The 21414-nt window shown below is 35.4% G+C and overlaps 1 protein-coding gene across 1 annotated transcript; it reads right to left on the reverse strand.

The window, feature by feature from the left end:
• Window positions 1-9398: 9398 nt before the first annotated feature.
• LOC122277605 (secretory carrier-associated membrane protein-like) lies at window positions 9399-16362 on the reverse strand. The gene is made up of 13 exons (XM_043087676.1): window positions 15997-16362; window positions 15048-15110; window positions 13832-13951; window positions 13673-13735; window positions 12692-12725; window positions 12274-12396; window positions 11461-11523; window positions 11260-11353; window positions 10811-10856; window positions 10650-10717; window positions 10048-10096; window positions 9843-9908; window positions 9399-9727 (listed from the first exon to the last, which is right to left on the reverse strand). The coding sequence occupies exons 1-13, from the start codon at window positions 16057-16059 to the stop codon at window positions 9641-9643; spliced, it is 939 nt and encodes a 312-aa protein (XP_042943610.1). The 5' UTR covers window positions 16060-16362; the 3' UTR covers window positions 9399-9640.
• Between the last annotated feature and the right edge of the window lie 5052 nt (window positions 16363-21414).

The raw sequence follows: 21414 nt of genomic DNA on the forward strand, positions 1-21414 counted from the left end.
AATAACTATTAGAGAAGGGGTTTATCCGTTCGAGTTCTTTGCCCTAGGGTGCATCTATATTATTCACCAAGAAACAGGATGGCTCGATGAGGATATGTATTGACTATATGGAATTGAACAAGGTGACAAAAAAGAACAAGTATATGTTATCTTAAATCAACAACCTATTAGATCAACTACAAGGAGCATCATTATTTTCTTAGATGGATCTACGATCAAGATATCATCAATTGAAGGTCAAAGAGTAGGATGTACCAAAGACTACTTTCAAGACAAGGTACGGCCACTACAAGCGTCTAGTTATGCCCTTTGGGTTAACCAATACTCCTATGACATTTACGAATATGATGAATAGAGCATTCAAACTATACGTGGATAGCTTTGTTGTTGTATTCATAGATGATATTCTAACCTATTCAAAGAGCGACGAAGAACATCGAATGCACATTGATTTGGCATTGACAAAACTTAAAGATCAAGAGTCGTACACCAAACTCAGTAAATGCAAGTTCTGGCTCAGAGAAGTGAAATTATCAGGACACGTGATATCCAATGAACGAGTAGTTGTCAATCCAATAAGATAGAGGAGGTGATGAGTTGGCAGAGACCGATCAATGTACACAAGATTCAAAGTTTCTTAGGACTAGCCAATTACTACAGGAGGTTTGTTGAAGGCTTGTCCAAACTATCTACACCACTTACTGCCCTAACCAAGAGGTTCATTGAGGGCTTCTCCAGGCTTCCCCATAGTCAATACCTTATTCTTGGGAAAAATGCTTGGCAACAAGGCAAGTCTTGTATTGTTACATTGAATCTACACGTGTCTTAATTTTGTATATCCACTTGCATCCAATAGCAAATTTTCCAGGAGGCAAATCCATTAGGTCCCAAGTATGAGTGCAAAAGAGAATCTAAACTAGTTTCACGATAAGTGCAAGGTTCATGAAGAGCAGCAAGAGCATAAAAACAATGATAATCCTAGAGATGTTCAAGAGGTGCTCTTACCAAATAGAATGATGAGGTTCAAATGCCTAGGAGGGCTTTGGGACATGTGGTGCAATTAGAGGATCATAAATCTCATCAGGCATATCAAGAAGAGTCATAGAGAAACTATCTAAGGAGCTAGACGACTTTGTAATGAAACTAGGGACTAAATCTATGAAAATATTAGTGAAAATGGGAGAATAAAGCAAAGGTGAAGAAGAGAAACAAGAAAGATTAGTAAAGATTCTATGTTTCAATAATGTCACATGATAAGAAACACAAAGACATCTAGTAATGAGATCATAACAGCGATAAGCCTTTTGGTGCATTCATGTGGAGGCAAGGTGACAAAACAAGCACGCCCAAAAACATAGAATAAAGAGTCATCAGGGATTTTACCATAAAGAAGCTCAAAATGTGTTTTATTGTGAATAGTTTGTGAGGGAACTCAGTTGATACTGTATACAATAGTGAGAGCAACTTCACCCCCACAATCGTCCAAGAACAAAGGCAAATACACGATGAGTACATATAGTGTCTAAGGTGTGTCTATATTTCCTTTCGACATGTCTATTCTGCTGAGAAGTATAAGGACAGGAGTGCTGGGAGATGGTCCAATGTTGAGATAAATAGGCAAGAAAATATTTTTCATTATAATCCACAGCATTGTTTGAACGTAAAATTTTTATGAAATAAGATAACTTAGTTTGGATCATTTTGTGAAATGTTTGATAAATATTTGCAAGTTTAGATTGATGCTACAAGAGATATATCCAAAAATAACAAGAATAATTATCTACAAAAATAACGAAATAATGAGAACCCCCTTATTCAAGATAGGGGCAAGTCCCCAAATATCAAAATGAATTAGATCAAAATGTCATGAACCAAGGAAGCAAAAGAAGTTGAGTCACTATTATTAAATGTCAAATTTGTTTGTTTGCCAAGATGATAAGAGACATAATCAAAATACTTAATATCAACAAATCCTAAATGACCTTGAAAAGATAAAAGTTGAACACGTAGTAAGGAGGCATGAACCAAGGGGGAGTGCCATAAGCTAGAGGAAGTAGCGGAAGCAAAAGAGAAGTTTGTATGCAAGTTGGATTTGCAAAGATGTAATCTCAAAAAGACGTTCAACTTTACATCCTGTCCCAAGAGGCCAACCCTTGATGATCCTGCACAACAATACCATCATTGTCTAAAAATAGTCTAAGGCCTAGTTCACAAAGTTAACCAATGGAAAGAAGATTTAGGGATAGTTTTGAAACTAAGTATGCATCATCAACAGATAAGAAATAAAGAAGAGGATGAGATAGATCCAATGTGAGTGACAGACATGTAAGAACCATTAGTAGCACAATTGACAGGATTAGGAGAAATGGCAATTTTGTAGGAAAACAAGATAGGGTCTGATGTCATATGGTTACAACCTGCAAAGTTGATGAACCACAAAGACTAACCTGATGCGACAGACAGTGCAGTAGAGGGTCGAGAGAAAACCTGATGAATTAGTGCCTCAACATCAGTTACAATGAGAGCATGAGGGTGAGATGGAGTCTCAAGAGTAGACTTAGATGTAGACACAACAGATGGAGCAACCAAGGCATCCTATTGAGTGGAAGCCCATTGCTTTTGGTATTGTAACTTGTGGTGTTCATTGATGGAATGACCAGTCCTTTTACAGTACTTGCAGACAACTGACTTGGAGGGAACTTGTGCAGGATAGGAAATAGAAAAAGTCTTGGGAGAACCTGTAGAAGCACTTGCCATAACCATACTTGAATAGTGCATTTTCATGGTGGAATGACGGTTTTTTTCAAATATGGACTTAGAACAGCAGCCTTTAGAGTTGGAATAGGTGTGCGATGCAAAAGGGAAGCCCGAGTTAGCTCATAATCCTTATGAAGTGTCATCATAAAATGCATAAATTATCAACGATCACATTATGCTACAAGAAAGCATAATTCTTGGTGCATTTCATGAAGTTTAGTCTCAAGTTAGAACTCCAAGGAGAAGCATCATAAGTGTAGTTGTATCGACGTGCTGGGAGATCCCAAGCAACTTTTGCAATACTAAGCTTTGGAAGCAGACTATGAATAGAAGGAACTAAAGTGATGATAAACCAAGAGAGTATCTTATAGTGCATACTATTAAAATCTTTAAGGCGTGAAGCAAAATGATCTTTTGTCTCACCATCTTTAGGCTTAGATGGAGATATTTTGCCAGACACATATCCCCACAATCAACATCCTCATAGAAAAACCCACATATGGCCAGACACATATCCCCACAATCAACATCCTCATAGAAAAACCTACATATGTTTGGCCCAGATATTGTAGTTTGGCCCAGATATTGTAGTTTGGCCCATTCAAAACAAGATCAATCGAAGGAAACATATTGTTCAAATTAGAAGAACTTTGAGCCATTGAGATTAGTCCAATGCAAAAATAGATCAAAAATATGAATCAATGCAAAAAATTGAGTAGGGGCACCTGGTCAATGGTCAATGGCTGACGCATCTTTGGTGACGTGGCACTAGGGCTGACATGGTGGCACATGTCGTGTTTATGTCTATCATGTGTGGTGCAATGTGTCGATGTGTGGATGTCATCCAAAAACTTTGTTTGACACATGCGAAATCCTCTGGAGTTGGTTTTGGCCTCATTGAACTAGTTGGCAGCTGTTCTATCAGAATATGTTGTTAAAAATTGGAAAAAGTAAATATCGGTGGCTAACCGTGGTGTTGAGGGCCAAATGTTTTGGTGGGTCGTGGCGGCGAGTGTAGTTTCATATTGGGTCAGTTCTTTCGCATATCAGATGATTTGTACCTTGTAAACTTGATTCTAAAATTTGATTTCAAAACGAGTAGTGATGAAGGTTGAAAAGCACCGAGTGGCAACAGTAAAAAGCCAAAAAAATTACTCAAAGAGTCAACAAGGAATCTGGGGCTCTGATGCCATAAAGAAAATAAGTAAAATAGAATTTGAAATAAATTTCTATTATTTTTTTAATCAGTATTATGTATAGTGAGAGGGCATATCTATAGAGAAGAAGGCCAAGTGAAATAAGGAAGTATTCTAATCAAAGTAATGTACATCAATATAATATAGGTAGTATTCTACTCAAAATAATATACATCAACATGTAGTATGCCCACCATCGAGAATGACATAGTTAGAGAAACAATGTTCATACCCTCATTCCTCTCCTTCTCTCCTCCTCTTTTTTCTTTTTTTCTCCTCTTCTACACATAATGCCCATACCCATGACCATTTCTAGCTATGGGTCTATAAAAAGAGACTAATGGCTAGTCCATGGGTCAAATGATTTCTTTCTTATATTTTGCTTCCAATTTTTTTAGATCTTTGTATTGTTTTAGTTGGATTTGTGTATATTGTTTTGGATCAATAAACTTGAGATTTGGATTTGAAGGTTTGGGTTATTGATATTTTGATTTGGGATTTGGAAATATGAAGGGTGAAGGCCTGACGGTCGGCTAGGAAATCCATCTGCCTGTATGGCAAAGTTAGATGGTCTAGAGCTTAAAGTAGGGTTGGGACCAAGGTGGAAAATGGCCACCCCACCTAGGTGAGGCGAGGGTCCTAAAGCGCACTGTCTCCCGTATAAAGTAGGTAGCATCCTTAATCTTCATGCTTCATTTTTATGATTTTATTTTACTATGTTGAGAAAGATGTTGCTTTTCTTACGTTGCATCTCATCGTTTTAATATCAAGAAATTTGTTTCTAGAGGTCTTGCTTGCATGGGCTCCCAGTTGGCCTTCTACTAAGTCTTCTCATTTCTGCTTCGAGCTAACAAAGGCTCTTAGTGAGCCTTCTAATTAGACTCAACTAAGGTATTGAGCTCAGACACATTTCCTCTAAAAAGCTAAAATGTCGCTCTTGATTTGTAATCATAGAGCGCTTTTGCCTCTGTATGTGTAACACCTAGGCCCAGGCCTACAGAAAAAATCCATCCCATTCGTGAGTTTTCATTGCTAATAACTCCATCCTGGTTCCACACTGCTGACGTTGGTGAGTTTTATTGGCTGCATCAGTTTATATTTGACTTTTCTCTTAGTGAATTACTCTCGAACACGCATTGCCCTCTCTCTAACCCTCAAGTTCTCACTCACGCAAACACACTCTCTCTTTTTATTTTGAATTGTGATGCACCAGAGACATCCTCTCACTGCCAAGGTATGTTTCAGTTGATTCACCATGTTCGATAGTTTCCCTTTCTGTCGTGTATTAGCCACTGTTAATAATTAGTGTTAACCTCACTGTTTTGAATCACATGGCATTGAAATTAGTCATAGATAGCCTCCTGATTATCGAATTCATCATATCAACCATACAAAATTTGAGTAAGGTAATCCAAGCATTCGTATCGTATTTGTACTATTAATTAAGTGATTTGAACATTGGTACCTATTGGAAGTTTGCACTATCTCTATTTGCATGGTGAAAATAATACAATTGTGATTTCTTGGTTGGGTCGAAGTGAGGACAGTCTTTGATTTGTGGCGTTGGGGCGGAGGAGACTTGACATGTGTGGTTATGTGGGTTGAGTCATGTTGTTGTTTAGGTTGATGTGTGGTTGTGTGGGGTTGACATGTTGCTGTTTGATTGTTGGACATGTCAGGCAAATGTAGATTGGCTATTAAAAGTAAAGGGTAGGTGTTTTTGAACGTGTGATTTTTTGGCCGATGTACATAATGAATGTTGAAGTGAATCTGAGGAGGATGGGCTAAAGTACTGGTATATGGTTTGTTGGAAGTTATGTTCTACCATGATTAGGAACTGAAACATTATGATGGAATTGTGTGTGCTGAAATATAGTTTGGAAATTATGGGATTTTGTAAGTTGGATTGAATTTGTACTTGAGTAGATTATTAACATGATAGTGAATCTTTCTTTCTTGGTTAGATTGTGATATTACTAGAACTCGAGTACAAGACTTAGGTAATTCTCTACAAGAGTCAAGTAAGCTGTGTTCCTATGTTAGACTTGCCTAAATGGATTGAGATTGATTTTATGAAAAAACTTGCATATTTTGTTATGGAACATTGGAAACAACCTCAACCATTTTTTCTACATAACTCACTATTTTTTAATAAGAAAAGAAAAAAGAAATTGTCATGACTAGTGTAGACATGAGTATTTTTAGCACTCTATTTATCAACTGTATAAAAAAAACGAATGTGAAAATTGAAAATTTTTATACATGATTATATGAATATGATATGTATTTTTTCAATGTTCTGTTATGAAATGTTGAATTTGAAAACCTCTGGCATGACATTATATTTCTTCTTTTGTCTTGACCTTATCACAGGTGTAAAATTGTGGCCTTTCTTTGTATTGGTACCAACATCTCTATTTCTGGTGTACCCACTTTGAAAATAAAATAGTTTTCTGAGTAGTCTTTTCTGTGTGCACACTCGGGGCTTCAAGAATAATAAGGAGAAGATTTCACATTCTATTTCTACTCGGTTGGCCATTAGGGTTTGCATAACCCTATCACAAAGGTTAAACATAGAATAAATTCTGTTATGATGTTCAATTATGTTTATTCCAAAGGATTTTGCATATTTTATTACTGTAAATAAATATTTTTGAGGTTCACTCTAATAATTTGATGATCTTTTTTGTTCTGCATTCTGTACTGGTTCATGTTTATATACTAGTATATATTCACTACTTAATAAATTATTGATAACTCACCCAATCAGTTTTAATATTTTTAGATGATTTTGATGATTCAGCTGGGGATCAATAATAGAATGTGTGGGCGAGACTAGTTGTGTATCGTGGGATACGTACAATAGGAGTATTGGAGAGTCTTATTTTGAGAACTTTATCATTTTTCTTAAGTTGGTGTTGTTAGAACTTGCTGATTTTATTAGACTTTGAGGAGCCTATATTATTATAAAATGTGTTTTGAGGATTACATAGATGCTATTTTTGTGGAAGTATGTACAATTTTAAAGGAGTTTTACAAGTTAGGCAGTTGTTTTCCTTGAGATTTTTGGTCTATAAATGTACTATTTAGCTGTGATTTTTTAACTGACAAAAATAACTCCTTAACCCTCCAAATACGGAATGTGACAGTATGGCTAGACCCCTGCTTGCAAATATACAGTAGAGGTAGGGCTGTTCATCCGGGTTCCGACCCGGGAACCCGGGTATACCCAAACCGGAACCCGGATTTGAAATCCGGGCCTGAACCCCGGACCGGGTTAATCCGGGTCAGATTTGGGCCGGAACCCGGATGAACCCGGGTTTGGTAAAACCCGGATTCCGGGTTCCGGATTGAACCCATTTTTTTTTTAGGCTTTAAAAGCATAATTTTTTGGTGGTAGTGATTGTAACCAAGCCCTGCAAACATCAAACAGAAGATAATAAATCCTAATACTGCAATTGTAAACATGGGTGTTCTATTCATCTTTGCATTTTTGTAAAGTATTCTGTCAATGACTTCATAAATTAAAAATCCTAGAGATCAGCCATATGAGCTACGCTAGCTGATAGTAGTGCACCAAAAATCTCGAGATGAATATTGCACTGTGATGTTGCCACCAAACTTGAAGTCCATACAGTAAAAAGAGAACCCTCCAACATCAGAGAGCAAGTGGGCTACATCTGTGATAACTGCAAGGCTGTTGGATTTCACACCACCAAAAACCTCTACTACCATCGCTAGGATATAGAAAATTATGAGTCCACCCTGTTTTATCACTGACTTTGGTCCTTGTTCTGAATGAAAGATGTCGAGGACTCGAGGGTTCCTGCAGATCAGCTCCTCTCAAATTCTTGTTCAAACAATCATGTTTTTGTAAATACGGTAGTTGGGGATGGTGCATGTTATTGTTTGAGACTATTGTGCAGTGTTGTAAAGGTCAATCAGAACAAAATTCACTAAACCATATATAACACCAGAAATCAATTCGAGACAAAACCAATTTCAAGCAAACATTTTCTCCTTATCAAAATATGGCACCAAAATCTACACAAAAAAGAGACCCAGTTCACCAGATCTACACAAAACAGAACAAAATTAGCACACCCATAAAAACCCCATCTGACAGGTTCTAAACCAAAACAAAACGGAGAACAAAACAAACAAATCCCAAAAGCTCCATTTAAAGGTAGAGATTGAACAACACTTGAAGTAAACAAAAAAAAGATTAAAAAAAAAAAAATCAAGCATAGGTTCGGTAACCCCCTTTTGCACTTGTGGTGGCTGAGGTGTTCAAAATATGAGACGAAACCCATCATCAACTGAGACGAAACCCTCGCGCTTAAGCCATCATCAACTGAGACGAAACCCACAAACTCGGAAACAATCAAACTGCAGAGGAACCGAGGGACCTGGGTTTCGGTGTGAGATAGAGAGAGATAGAACACTTCGCACAGATGAACGAGAGAGAGAGGGGTGGGTTTCGGTGTGAGATAGAGAGAGACAGACCTGGGTTGAGAGAGAGAGAGAGAGAGAGAGAGAGAGAGAGAGAGAGAGCGGCGAAGAAGACGGGTTAGGTTTTTTTTCTTTCCAATTTATACAAACCCGGTTACACCGAGTTACTAATACGGAACCCTGGTTTGAAACCCGGGTCCGGACCGGATAAATCCGGTCTGTCCAATGCGGGTTCCAGCCCGGATAAAATCCGGGCCGAAACCCATAACCGGAACCCCGGTTATCCGGGTTCCGGGCCAATCCAGCCCGTATGAACAGTCCTACCGTAGAGGTGTCGTCCATTTATAGGATGATGGTTAGGACTTCAAATGGTCAAACCTCTACTGTTGAATGGGGCCTTGAGAAGATGTTATCCAGCCCACGCAAAATAGCTCTAAACACAGATAATAGATGTATGAATTTCTTGTTCATTTTTATGGGCAGATAGATAGATATGAATTTCAACTTAAATTACATATGTGAGAGAAAAAAATGGAAAGGGTAATCATAAAGCAAGAAAAGCAACTCACTGCTGTGCAAAATTAATTGTTCTTAAAAGTTAAACCTATCAACATGGCATGCGCATGCATCCCTTTGGCCACAGTTGGGGAATTGTTGGCAATGGCTTCCCAAAATGTTATTTAGAGAGAGTTCTTTCAAGGTCCTTATCAAAGTGGTTTCAATTATCAAATTGAATTTCCATCTCATACCAATATCATGCTGAACTAGTGAACTGTCCAAGAAAATAGACAAAAAAAAATTAGAAGTAAGGAAGAAAAAAAAAAAAAAGAGCAACAAAGAAATGGTAGGGTCAAGGCATGGGGAGGGGATCGCCCTGTTTAACCAGGTTGACAATCATTGCTACTCCAGTTTAAACACCCACTTAGGACTGATCTCATTTCTGCATGCCGATTTATAAACTGAATTGAGAATGACAGGTGGGGTAGAAGTACATAGGATCAACTTAAATACAGAAGTGATTGTAGCTCGTTTTTTATCATAGTCCTCTCAACGAAACTCCAGTAAACCACATGAACAAATGGTAGCACTCAGATCAATGCTATTAAAAAAAAAGAGTGAAAAGGTGTAGGAAACAGCAAACTCGAGCGATTTGTCTCTCTATCTACATTTTATGTGACTAAGTCCATATACAATCTAGGTTCATACGTGCAGTCGCCGTCTCGACTTTAGCCACTTCATAGTGCTGCCCTCGCAGCTCCCCTTGCAGCCTCTCGCTTCATCTCAGCAGCTTTTCCACTACCTCGGAAATACATGTAAACTTGCTGAAAACAAAATAAGAGAATAAGAATACGTCAGATCAAAACAAAGAACAGAAGTAAGGGCTGCAAGGTAAGTGTGCATTTGTTTTTCTGATTTTAGGACAGGAGAAACTTTGACCTGAAGAACCCAGATGCTGACTAATGTTTCAAGACAGAATAATCCAGATCCAATGAAGTACATGATCTACAATTAAAAAAGACAGCATGATCAAGGTTCAGAATTATGAATATAATAAATAGATGACCACAATTTAATAACCAATGCGATACTTTCGAATTAACTTTTATTCCATAATAATAAAGTTCGGTACAAGCATCCTTACCCCAGCGAAAGCATGCTTGTCCACAACATCAATCGCAGACAGAATGCCCCTGTTCCAATGCACCCAACAACCAACCATTAGCAGTACAAGAGGGCAACTATTCATTGTTTTAGATAAATAATCTTTCACTGCATACGCAAGTCTCCATCACCATTAACTTGTTGATGATGAGGAACCCTGGAGACCGTACAACTACAACATGCCTTTTACCCGGTTAAACCTTGGAACCGTGTAACGCACCCACATGATACAGATCAAGTAAATCATCAGCTTTCACTAATGGAACATGGGCCCTATAAATTGTTGGCACCCAAGGGCTTGAACCCTAGAACTGGGGGGAGCATACCCCAAAAGACCAAGGCCCTAGCCAACCCCAAGGACTTTTCACTGCATGTCTCCATCGACATTAACTAAGGCAACAACCAACCATTTTTTTTAACTTTTCTAATTCGAAAGATGATATAGGGAAATAAATAAATAAATAAGTGAAAAGGCCCATTGGAAATGTGATTAAACACCAGATATCTTGTAGTATTCCCACTTCAAACAAAAGAAGCCTAGCAACGTTCTAAAGAGAACTTCGAATTTTGAAAAGAACATACGTGAAAGATTTTCCTTTGAAAAATATAGGAGGACCAATTGCAGCTACGATGCAGAAGCCAATGTGGACCTGTGAGCAGATGAAAACAGAACAAGTCAAATTCGGTATCTTTCAATCCTCAAATTGGATAGAAAAACTAAGGAAGAAATGTAAGAATTTTACTGCGTAAAAAATGAAAAACCATCCATAGCTGATGGCCCTTTCGGTCCTGCAAGAGAAATAAAAGAGAGACTTCAAGCATACTCAGAAAACCAACAGTTATACAGCTTGAAATTACATGTGTATTTTCACTCCAATTATTCGTTCTGGTTAGCATTGGTAAATGGGCAAATGCACAGCATAACATTCTCTGTCAGAACAACACGTCCAAGTTGATCCAAGAGAAGATGTACACCTTACAGTCACATATATACACTTCTGTTGATTATTCCAAACGTCCATAAGAATCTCAAATTTCTACCTATCTAATCAGAAGAGTTGTTTATGAAGATAATCACAGACTATTGTTAAGGCTCCTTTGTTGAAGTCTCACATGTCCAGGCTTCATGGAAAGATTTCTCATCCTTATAAACATATGGAGACAAGATTAGGGCATCATGTGTAATAAGTACCTAAAAGCACGGTAAAGAGGCCGATACCACAACACATAGGCTCCTGGTACCCCAGCTAGGAAGTAGATAATGGCTAGGAACCAAATTTTCACACCTACAACCAAAAACAATGTAAGATGAAGATTTGCCACATTTAAGGACTTAAATCAATATGAAGTGTCCCCCATATCCAGGACACGGAGCATATTTCTGGTCTCTCACCTTCTCCCTGAATCCACGCTGCACTAACAGCAATGACATTCCAAGTAAGGCATAGAACCAATCCTGCATGGTATAACCATCCATCACTAGCATCAATCACCTTCAGTGGCTTAGATCAAAATGCATTGTTTATCATAGCACGCACTAAAAATTACTTCATCTCACATAGAAACCAGAACTGGATTCTGTCATAAAAGCACAATTTTAGATCAAAACTGTGGAATCAAAGCCCCTTGGAATCATTATAAAGAGCAGGAACATCTCCCTTGCAAACAATGTGGAATCACATTCACTACCTTCCTATACTCAATTCAGGAGGTTCCCAAGGGACTATTTTATTTTATCTCAAATATTCTTCACCCCTTCCAATATTATACCAACAGATACAATTGGCATAAAAATCCCCAACTATATGATTCAAATTACCTCGGGATGGGAAAAAAAAAAAAAAAAAAGGAGCAATCCCAAATAAAACAAAACATACCAGTGGGACCAGTTGAATTAACAAAACAAAACATACCAGTGGTACCCGTTGAATTAATAAAACAAAACATCCCCCCCCCCCCCCCCCAAAAAAAAAAAAAAACAAAGCTTCCCACCCTTCATATTTTCTTCCTAAAACGAGAAGTTTCCCCCATCCTTTTTTCTTTTTTTTTTTTTTTATGAGGAAAAAATTTTCCCTCATCTATCATAAAAGGGTTGATGTAAACAGTGATTAATACATAAGACCACTGATCATAGACGGTAGCATCCTGAGTGACATCCTATTAGTGTCAAAGATATAAACATAAAACCAGGAAAATTCTGACATACCTAAGAATGTTGAAAATGCAGTATACTGCAGTTTTTGCAGATGGATTGGAATTTCATTTGCAACATCATGATGGATAATTGGAAAAAAAGAAGGCCAATTCTTCTCTTCAAGAACAATTCCAGCTGCAGTCAAAAAGGGAAAAATGAAACTATGAATTTTATGAGACAACTTCGCAATTAAAAGAACTGGCGCAAAGTATATTGGACAATTAAACAGCCAACTTGATAATATAGATATATCAATAAAGTGAGATGGTACACTCAATATGGCATATTGCATTAAAATGCAAACTGGCTTTGATAGTGGATATTCCATCTTAAACGAGAGAAAACTAATAAATAGGTAAATCAGAAAGCAAGGGCCCACTGCCAGGGCCAAAAGTACAAAATTTAAATATAAACAGGCAGAGTAAATTACCTCGTGCAGCAGCATCTTCTTTCCGTTTTACCTCCTGCATTGAAAAGCTGATTGGTGAAATTCATGAATCATGGAGATGACTCAAATTAACTTAAAAAACATTGAATCAATAAGCAAAATGGCCATAATTGTGCAATGAAATTAACAGAAAAACAATACCTTCAGACCTTTACAGAAGATGTAAGAGGAAAAAATTAGACCAACAGAGGCAATCTTATTTTTGGTTGGTTTGAAAAATCTTCAAGCTCTAATATCCATGTTAAGTTATAATTTTTTAGGAAGTAATCATGTTAGAGATGGACACCAAACAATTTCCACGTGTTAGTCACATAAATTTAGTCATTATATATTATTTAAAGGAGAAAACTCACTTTGCACTTTTCAACTACCAAGCATTTTACACTTTGCACAACAAACTACCAAGCAACACTTGCATCTTATAACTACCAAAAGCTTACAAAAAGCACCGTTGTCCAATATTAGCAGTCAAGTTGGACAAGAAATAGATGAGGTGGTACAATCTTGACAGTTGAAGTTTAATGGAGGGTGCACGTTGCAGCTTTTCGGTAGTTCAATAGTGCAATGTATCAATTTTAGTAGTTTGGAGTGCAAAGTATAAAACATCTAGCAGTGGAGGGTGCAAAGCATATTTTGCTGTCATTTAAATAAGAGCTAACACTTTGAGAGAAAATATCTGTTGATCCATATAAAACAGCCAACCATGGTTTTTAATCCTATCAATGTGTAACTGGATTGCCTTCAATGACTCGTGAATGCTAGTGTATTCCTGCTTAGTTGACTTAATCTCAATATGGTGTCATAAATTGTAATTCCAAATGAGCAAAGCATAAGTGCATCAAATTAAAAATAAACAGACAAGCCTTGCCAGCTACAATGTTAAAAATTAAGAATGACACTAGTTAGGTCTACAGTTCTTCAGTAATAGGAGAATTCAGAATTTGGATTCCATCAAATCTAGACCTGCTCACGCCTTCTCAATTCAGCCTCCTTAGCTTGGAGTTCCTTCTCTTTCTTTTGCAAATCCTAAATTTGAAACAGATTATATAAAGAAAAGTCAATATCAGTTCTTTAACCCTAAAAAGTAAAACAGAAAAAACATGGACTCAGGTATTCAATGACCTTAAAATTCCGTCCCCCTGTAGCTGTGTCAATGGGTATATCAATTGTCGCATCATAGCCATAGTTGAAACCGGCAGGTTCAGGCGGCAGAGGTGAAAGTCTAGAGTTTGTTGCAGGATTCTGAAAATGTAGCAAGTACAATGATATGTAGTAAGAGTTCAAGGAGGAAGAAAGTATTTTTTTGGGTCCTTTTTATCCTTTTAATTGATTCCAAAATCACCACATAATATAAACAAAATATGATCCTTTACACAGCAGTGCCTTTGGATATCTCCTCCTATAAATTGTACCCAGCCCTTGTCTCCCCCTCCAATTAAAGAGGGTTCAAACTCAGGCCTAGTGTTTACAAACAAATAAGCTAACCATCTACACTAGGCAGCACCACCATTTTGAAAAGATAATACCTTTGAAAGAGAATAACAAATACATAAAGAAAGGAAAAAATAAAGCAGCACTCGGATGAAGTTTCTCCACAGTTCATGACGTATAATGATCTAATATAGAAAACAATACAACAATGCTCATTCCAGTCACTATAAAAGTTCTGGAGAAACTGTTACATAACAAAGAAGTGGTTGGGGCTAAACTCCTCACTTAAACTTGCAAAAATGACACAGTAGTGTAAAACCATCAGTAATCCTCTTGCTAATTTTCATTCTAAGGATGCTGCCACCTGAAACCTATGGAAAATGATGCTCATGCTGAAGGAAAAGGATGCTATTGTAGAACAATATCACCTATGGCCATGGCTTTGAATCACTAGAAGTGGAGATACGTGTATTCAAGTACCATGCCTGTGATTATTAGAATTGTGGAAACGCAAGTTACAAGAATCCATTTGTGTAGACTTACCGCAGCATTAATGCTTTGATATTTCAATCTTATTAGTTTTTATTGATATTCAAACAAAAACTTTCAGCAAACAGAGCAAAAGATTGTGCTAACAAAAGAATGACAAACGGTAAAAGAGAAAACTTCATCCAGAGTCTAATCTTCAATTAAGCATCACACTAATATTAGTACAAAATGAAAAAGTCCAAATTCCATATGCTAAATCAATTATCTAGACACACACACACACCCCCACACAGAGACACACACACACACACACACACATATGTATGTGTGTGTGTGTACAACAATGTCAATAAATTGTCAACTTGAAAGAGGGAGAAAAAAGCTTTCGTGAAAGTTAAAAATAAGAAAAACCGCTTACTGTGGTGTAAAATGCACCTCCACCATAGTTTGGCTGTCCAGCCTTTCCCCTAACTGCTGGATCCTGTTGTAAAAATTGTAGTGATAAGAAGTTGCAATAAGAGAATGTTGAAAACATATATCAACAATATTTTCCAAAAGCAGAGAATTTATGCCATTAAAATTCCATGGAGGCAGGATGTAAACATTCATGACAATTAAAAACATTTTTCTCTTTAAATTAATAAGGACAATATAAACCATTACTTCAGACACTACATAACATGTCCAAATCATCTAATCAGGATACTTAGGACATTTCAGAGAATGAAAGCAGAATAAACATTCAAATTTTATAGTTATTCACCTTAAGGAAAATTAAAATTGAATAATACTACAAATCATGTTTTAGATGAAACATATATCAATTAAAATTGAATATTCCAACTGATGACTTAACATTGTGTTTCAGACGAAAAGGGATCGTTCATCTTAGAATCAAACCAAGAAACCAATTATTAATACATCTGATATAAAATACTCCAGATTGAGTATATAGGGGTGGTGAATGGGATCCCGCATAGATTGAGTATATTGCTTGTTTTCAACGAAACAATACCAAAACATCACGACTTAAGGTCAAACAACCAAAGGTAGCTAAGGGAGGAGAATATAAAGCAATTCAGGAAAAAATTCAATCTAACAATATGAACCAGAAACAATAAAAATTAACCAAAATTAACTTCACTTCCTACATCAACCATAAAGTCAACCAAATTAACAACTAACCAAAGCTCCCATGAAAAACTATTAAGTTCAGAAATTCTCCTACTACAAAGTGTTCATAATCACTTTCTACGTTCAACACCGCGAAAACAAGGCAAAATCACTCAAAAGGAAAATCAAAGTTGAATTTTCGAAGAAAACAAGGAAGACTACAGAGATAACATATTAAGCAGATAAATACTCACAGAAAAGGGATTGACTTCTTCTTCTTCTTCGTCGAAAGGGTTTTTATCGTAACGGCCGGCCATGGAAATAGCAGGAGCAGAGAGCAGTCTTCACAGAGAAAAAGCTCACAAAGACGTGTCTTCGGAAACTGTATAGGGAATGAACAAAAATCCTACAGAGAAGGGAAAGCGAAAGCAAAGGAGAAGAAGAATGAAGACACTGAGGAGGAAGAGGAGGAGGAGAAGAAGAAGAAGAACTTCTGCAGAGGAGAAAAGTAGAGGGTGGAGGCCTGGAGGGACTTGTCTTCTTCGGTCAGCTGATAGCCTGTTCACAATGTTTGGTAAGGAAATTAGAGGAAATAAAAATGGAAAATGACAGACATATGCATGTAAAAATATGGTAATGGCATGGACTTTTTAAGTCTGCGTTTAGGGATGATTTTAAATAATTTAAATTAATTTATAAATAGTAATATTTTATAATTCTCATTAAAATTTATTTAAATGTACGATAAAGATTAAGAGATGTGTAATTTTTTATAAAAAAAATTAAAAAAATAATAAATCTCATAAATTATTAATTTAAGATAAATTAAAATAAATTAGATACCCAAATATAGCTTAAGAAAAAATGATATTTGGACCATGATTTCACAAGAAGTGCATGAAACCGTGTCTGATATGGACACCTCATAATACCTCAGTAGTTTGACCGTTTGGGGGTTTTTAAAGAATATTTTTTAGAAGTTTCTAAAAAGTCATAGCACTCCTTTTGAATTATCGACAGTTCAGTTTCTTTGCATTTCTACAGGAAAGGATGTCATTTTAATGAAAGTAATGTTAATGTCATTTTATTCAAAGTATATTTGAATGTTAATTAATTTAATGTTTCTTAAAGGGAAATGGTTGTTGTCCCGGGTCCCCATATTTTTTAGTAATTATAGAAGTATTTTTTAATAATATTATAATTTTTAAATATTTAATAGTATAAAATATGAATAAAAGAAATTTTAAAAACCAAATGACGTTATCGGTACCCATCTTCGAGCTAGGCCTTCACAAGATGTAGCACCACTCTTTCTTAAATGAAGAGTTATGCTACATACAGTTGTAGAATTGTAAACGTCGTATAAGCTTTAAAAAAAAGTGGAGTCCAGGATTAAAAAGTTAATTTTTTTTTATGATTAAAAAGAATGGGGTCTACGATTAATTTATTTTTTTCAAAATAACTGCACGTCGCTTGCACAACCACGACTGCAAATATCATTTCTCTTAAATGAATAGCTATTAAAAAGTCAAAATATCACATCACCACCTTTGGTGTAAAAATGATAATAAAATTCAAGATAAAAGAACAATAATTATCTTTTTCTCAAAATTTAAGGGAACGCTTGAATAATGAAATAATACAAAAATTTTGTATATAGTAATAAAATAATTTGTAAATAGTAATAAATTATTTATTAAATTTTGAAAAAAGAGATAAAAAATAAATAAATAATATTTTAAAATTAAAGTATTGTTAAAATATTATTTTTTAAATATTATTTTTATTTTAAAATTTAAAACCATTGAATTATTTTTTATTATTTATTTCGTATTTTGAAAATTTTATAATAATTAGTTTGAAAGTGTATGTATTTAAATGATATTTAAAAAGAAATTGAGTTAAGATGAGACGTGATGTATTAAAAAAAGAAAATACATTAGCTACCAGGGGATTACCTAAAAATAAACCTAAAAACTAATGTGACTTGATGTGGTAAATCAGATTGTAAAGTTATTTTTATTACAAAGCAAATCTAATAAATTCCATGAAATCATATTAATTTATAAATTTATTTTATATAATTTCTTTTTATCTATACAAATTCTCATTAAAAAAAGCTAATATTAAGAAAATGTTAATATTGTAATGAAAAATAATTATATGAAAATCGAAGTAGAGAGAGAATAAAATGGTTTTGGACCAATAATACGAAAGAAAAGTTGTTAGGTTTTTTTTTTTTTTTTCCTATTCCAAGGAAGAAGCGTACGGAGAATTCTAGGGATGGATGGCGTACTTGATTGAATACCACGTTGGATTTGAATTTTCGATGCATTGGACCAACAAACAGTAATTGGCTTCCAGAAGTTGTCAACAAATGAAAACAGATTTTCTTGTCCCAAAACCTCGGTGTCTTCATCAGTCGGCTGCTTTTTCAACTCCCATGAACATCTTGTGTCTCTTGCCTTTGCCCACTTACCATTAGGACTGTTCATACGGGCCGGATTAAATCCGGCCCGGCCCGAAACCCGGATAACCGGGATTCCGGTTATGGGTTTCGGCCCGGATAAAATCCGGGCTGGAACCCGCATTGGACAGACCGGATTTATCCGGTCCGGACCCGGGTTCTGTATTAGTAACCCGGTGTAACCGGGTTTGTATAAATTGGAAAGAAAAAAAACCTAACCCGTCTTCTCCGCCGCTCTCTCTCTCTCTCTCTCTCGAAACCCAGGTCTCTCTCTCTCTCTCTATCTCACACCGAAACCCACCCCTCTCTCTCTCTCGTTCATCTGTGCGAAGTGTTCTATCTCTCTCTATCTCACACCGAAACCCAGGTCCCTCGATTCCTCTGCAGTTTGATTGTTTCCGAGTTTGTGGGTTTCGTCTCAGTTGATGATGGCTTAAGCGCAAGGGTTTCGTCTCAGTTGATGATGGGTTTCGTCTCATATTTTGAACACCTCAGCCACCACAAGTGCAAAAGGGGGTTACCGAACCTATGCTTGATTTTTTTTTTTTTAATCTTTTTTTTGTTTACTTCAAGTGTTGTTCAATCTCTACCTCTAAATGGAGCTTTTGGGATTTGTTTGTTTTGTTCTCCGTTTTGTTTTGGTTTAGAACCTGTCAGATGGGGTTTTTATGGGTGTGCTAATTTTGTTCTGTTTTGTGTAGATCTAGTGAACTGGGTCTCTTTTTTGTGTAGATTTTGGTGCCATATTTTGATAAGGAGAAAATGTTTGCTTGAAATTGGTTTTGTCTCGAATTGATTTCTAGTATTATATATGGTTTAGTGAATTTTGTTCTGATTAACCTTTACAACACTGCACAGTAGTCTCAAACAATAACATGCACCATCCCCAACTACCGTATTTACAAAAACATGATTGTTTGAACAAGAATTTAAGAGGAGCTGATCTGCAGGAACCCTCGAGTCCTCGACATCTTTCATTCAGAACAATGACCAAAGTCAGTGATAAAACAGGGTGGACTCATAATTTTCTATATCCTAGCGATGGTAGTAGAGGTTTTTGGTGGTGTGAAATCCAACAGCCTTGCAGTTATCACAGATGCAGCCCACTTGCTCTCTGATGTTGGAGGGTTCTCTTTTTACTGTATGGACTTCAAGTTTGGTGGCAACATCACAGTGCAATATTCATCTCGAGATTTTTGGTGCACTACTATCAGCTAGCGTAGCTCATATGGCTGATCTCTAGGATTTTTAATTTATGAAGTCATTGACAGAATACTTTACAAAAATGCAAAGATGAATAGAACACCCATGTTTACAATTGCAGTATTAGGATTTATTATCTTCTGTCTGATGTTTGCAGGGCTTGGTTACAATCACTACCACCAAAAAATTATGCTTTTAAAGCTTCAAAAAAAATATGGGTTCAATCCGGGTTTTACCAAACCCGGGTTCATCCGGGTTCCGGCCCAAATCTGACCCGGATTAACCCGGTCCAGGTTCCGGCCCGGATTTCAAATCCGGGTTCCGATTTGGGTATACCCGGGTTCCCGGGTCGGAACCCGGATGAACAGCCCTACTTACCATAACTAGTTGGGAGGCGTGTTGGTTGCAGGGTTTTTAATGTAATTTTAAATGAAAAAAATATTAGAATAATGCTACCATATGAAATCACAATATGTGTCACGTGACTTATTAAAAAAATTTAAAAATATATATTTAAAAAAAAAAAAACACCGAAAAACATAAAAAGATGAAAATTAAAATCCTAGATTCCCTATAGTATTTTATGTTTGTGTTTTAAATTTTTATATTAAGGCATGTGGCGCTACATTGTAATATCACGCCAATGAGACAAAGAATCGTTATTCCAAAAATAATATTTTTTATTTTAAAATTATTAATAATTTTCATTTTAATTATAAAAGATTGACACTTTACATTTAGTGTTAAAATTGCGATGAATGAAAAATAGATTGATCGCGTGACATGATGACCTTGATCATCCTTTTTAATGGAAGATGAGAAATTTGATTTCTTTTTTTTTTTTTCTATAATTTCAAGGACAGCGTATTAGTGTTGATAATTTGAGAATTCAATGTATATCTCTTCCAGTTGTGAAAATATATATGTTAAGATTAAAAATAGAGAAGCCGACAGAAAATCTGTCATATGTTGTATAGGGATTTCCAAGGCTTTTTATATTCAGTTTTAGGTCAAACTTCTGATATAATTAGGTTGGTAATTCATGTTTATGAGTAGGGGTGAGGAAAAAAAATAAAAATAAAACCGGTAAACCAAACTAGACCAAACCAAATCAGTGGGTTTGGTCCGATATCGAGTTTGGTTCGAGTCGATACTGGTTTTATTTTTTTCAAAACTAGTCAAAATCGATCTTATTTCAATTTCTTTTTTTTTTTTAACGCCGGATCAAACCGGTTTATATACATATGTATATATTTTTTAATTTTTTATATCGTATAAAATATTTTTAATAGTTTTTAAATTATATATAATATAGATTTTAAATCTTAATATTATATTAATTAGTAATTTATCATATAATACAAAATTATTTTATATATACAATTATATATAAAATAATTATGTATTATATGATAAATTACTAATTAATATAATATTAAATTTTAAAATCCTATATCACTATAGTCTATTATATTAATAGTTATACTAATACTATATCAATATATATTATATTATACTATAATATATCACTATATTATACTATAATATATCACTATACTCTATAATACAATTATAATATATATTATAATACATTATTACTATATTATTATATACTATAATGTATTATGTTATATATACTATCTAATATATTGAAAAAATGGAAAAAATCGGACTAGAACAGTAAAATCGAAAGTACCAGTTTAGGAGGTGTAATCGGTGCGATTTTGATTCTTCAAATCTCAAAATTGGTATACACCGATTCGGTTCTAAAGTATACTCGTTACACCCCTGTTTACGAGTCATATTTATGTTAGGTCATGTAATGAGTATTAAACTACATGACTCATATATATAACTAGTGAATGTGACGACTCGCTTAATTCATTTAATAATTAGTTTTTATTTGGTTAACTGGACACGACATATTTATCTCGTTTCAAGTACTTTAACTTGTTTTATATAAATGGTTGAATTGACCCATATATTTATTTTTTTAATTTGA

This window comes from Carya illinoinensis, chromosome 9 (assembly GCF_018687715.1).
Source record: "Carya illinoinensis cultivar Pawnee chromosome 9, C.illinoinensisPawnee_v1, whole genome shotgun sequence".
In the NCBI taxonomy this organism is placed as follows: Eukaryota; Viridiplantae; Streptophyta; class Magnoliopsida; order Fagales; family Juglandaceae; genus Carya; species Carya illinoinensis.

Bases quoted from the DNA above. Each gene is read 5' to 3' on its own strand.
- LOC122277605 (XM_043087676.1), bottom strand. From the start codon at position 16,059: ATGGCCGGCCGTTACGATAAAAACCCTTTCGACGAAGAAGAAGAAGAA. The intron at 15,111-15,996 runs GTGAGTATTTAT...TTTTTACAACAG, and splicing joins AAGAAGTCAATCCCTTTTCT to GATCCAGCAGTTAGGGGAAA. The intron at 10,857-11,259 runs GTACTTATTACA...TTTCTCTTGCAG, and splicing joins CCTCTTTACCGTGCTTTTAG to GACCGAAAGGGCCATCAGCT.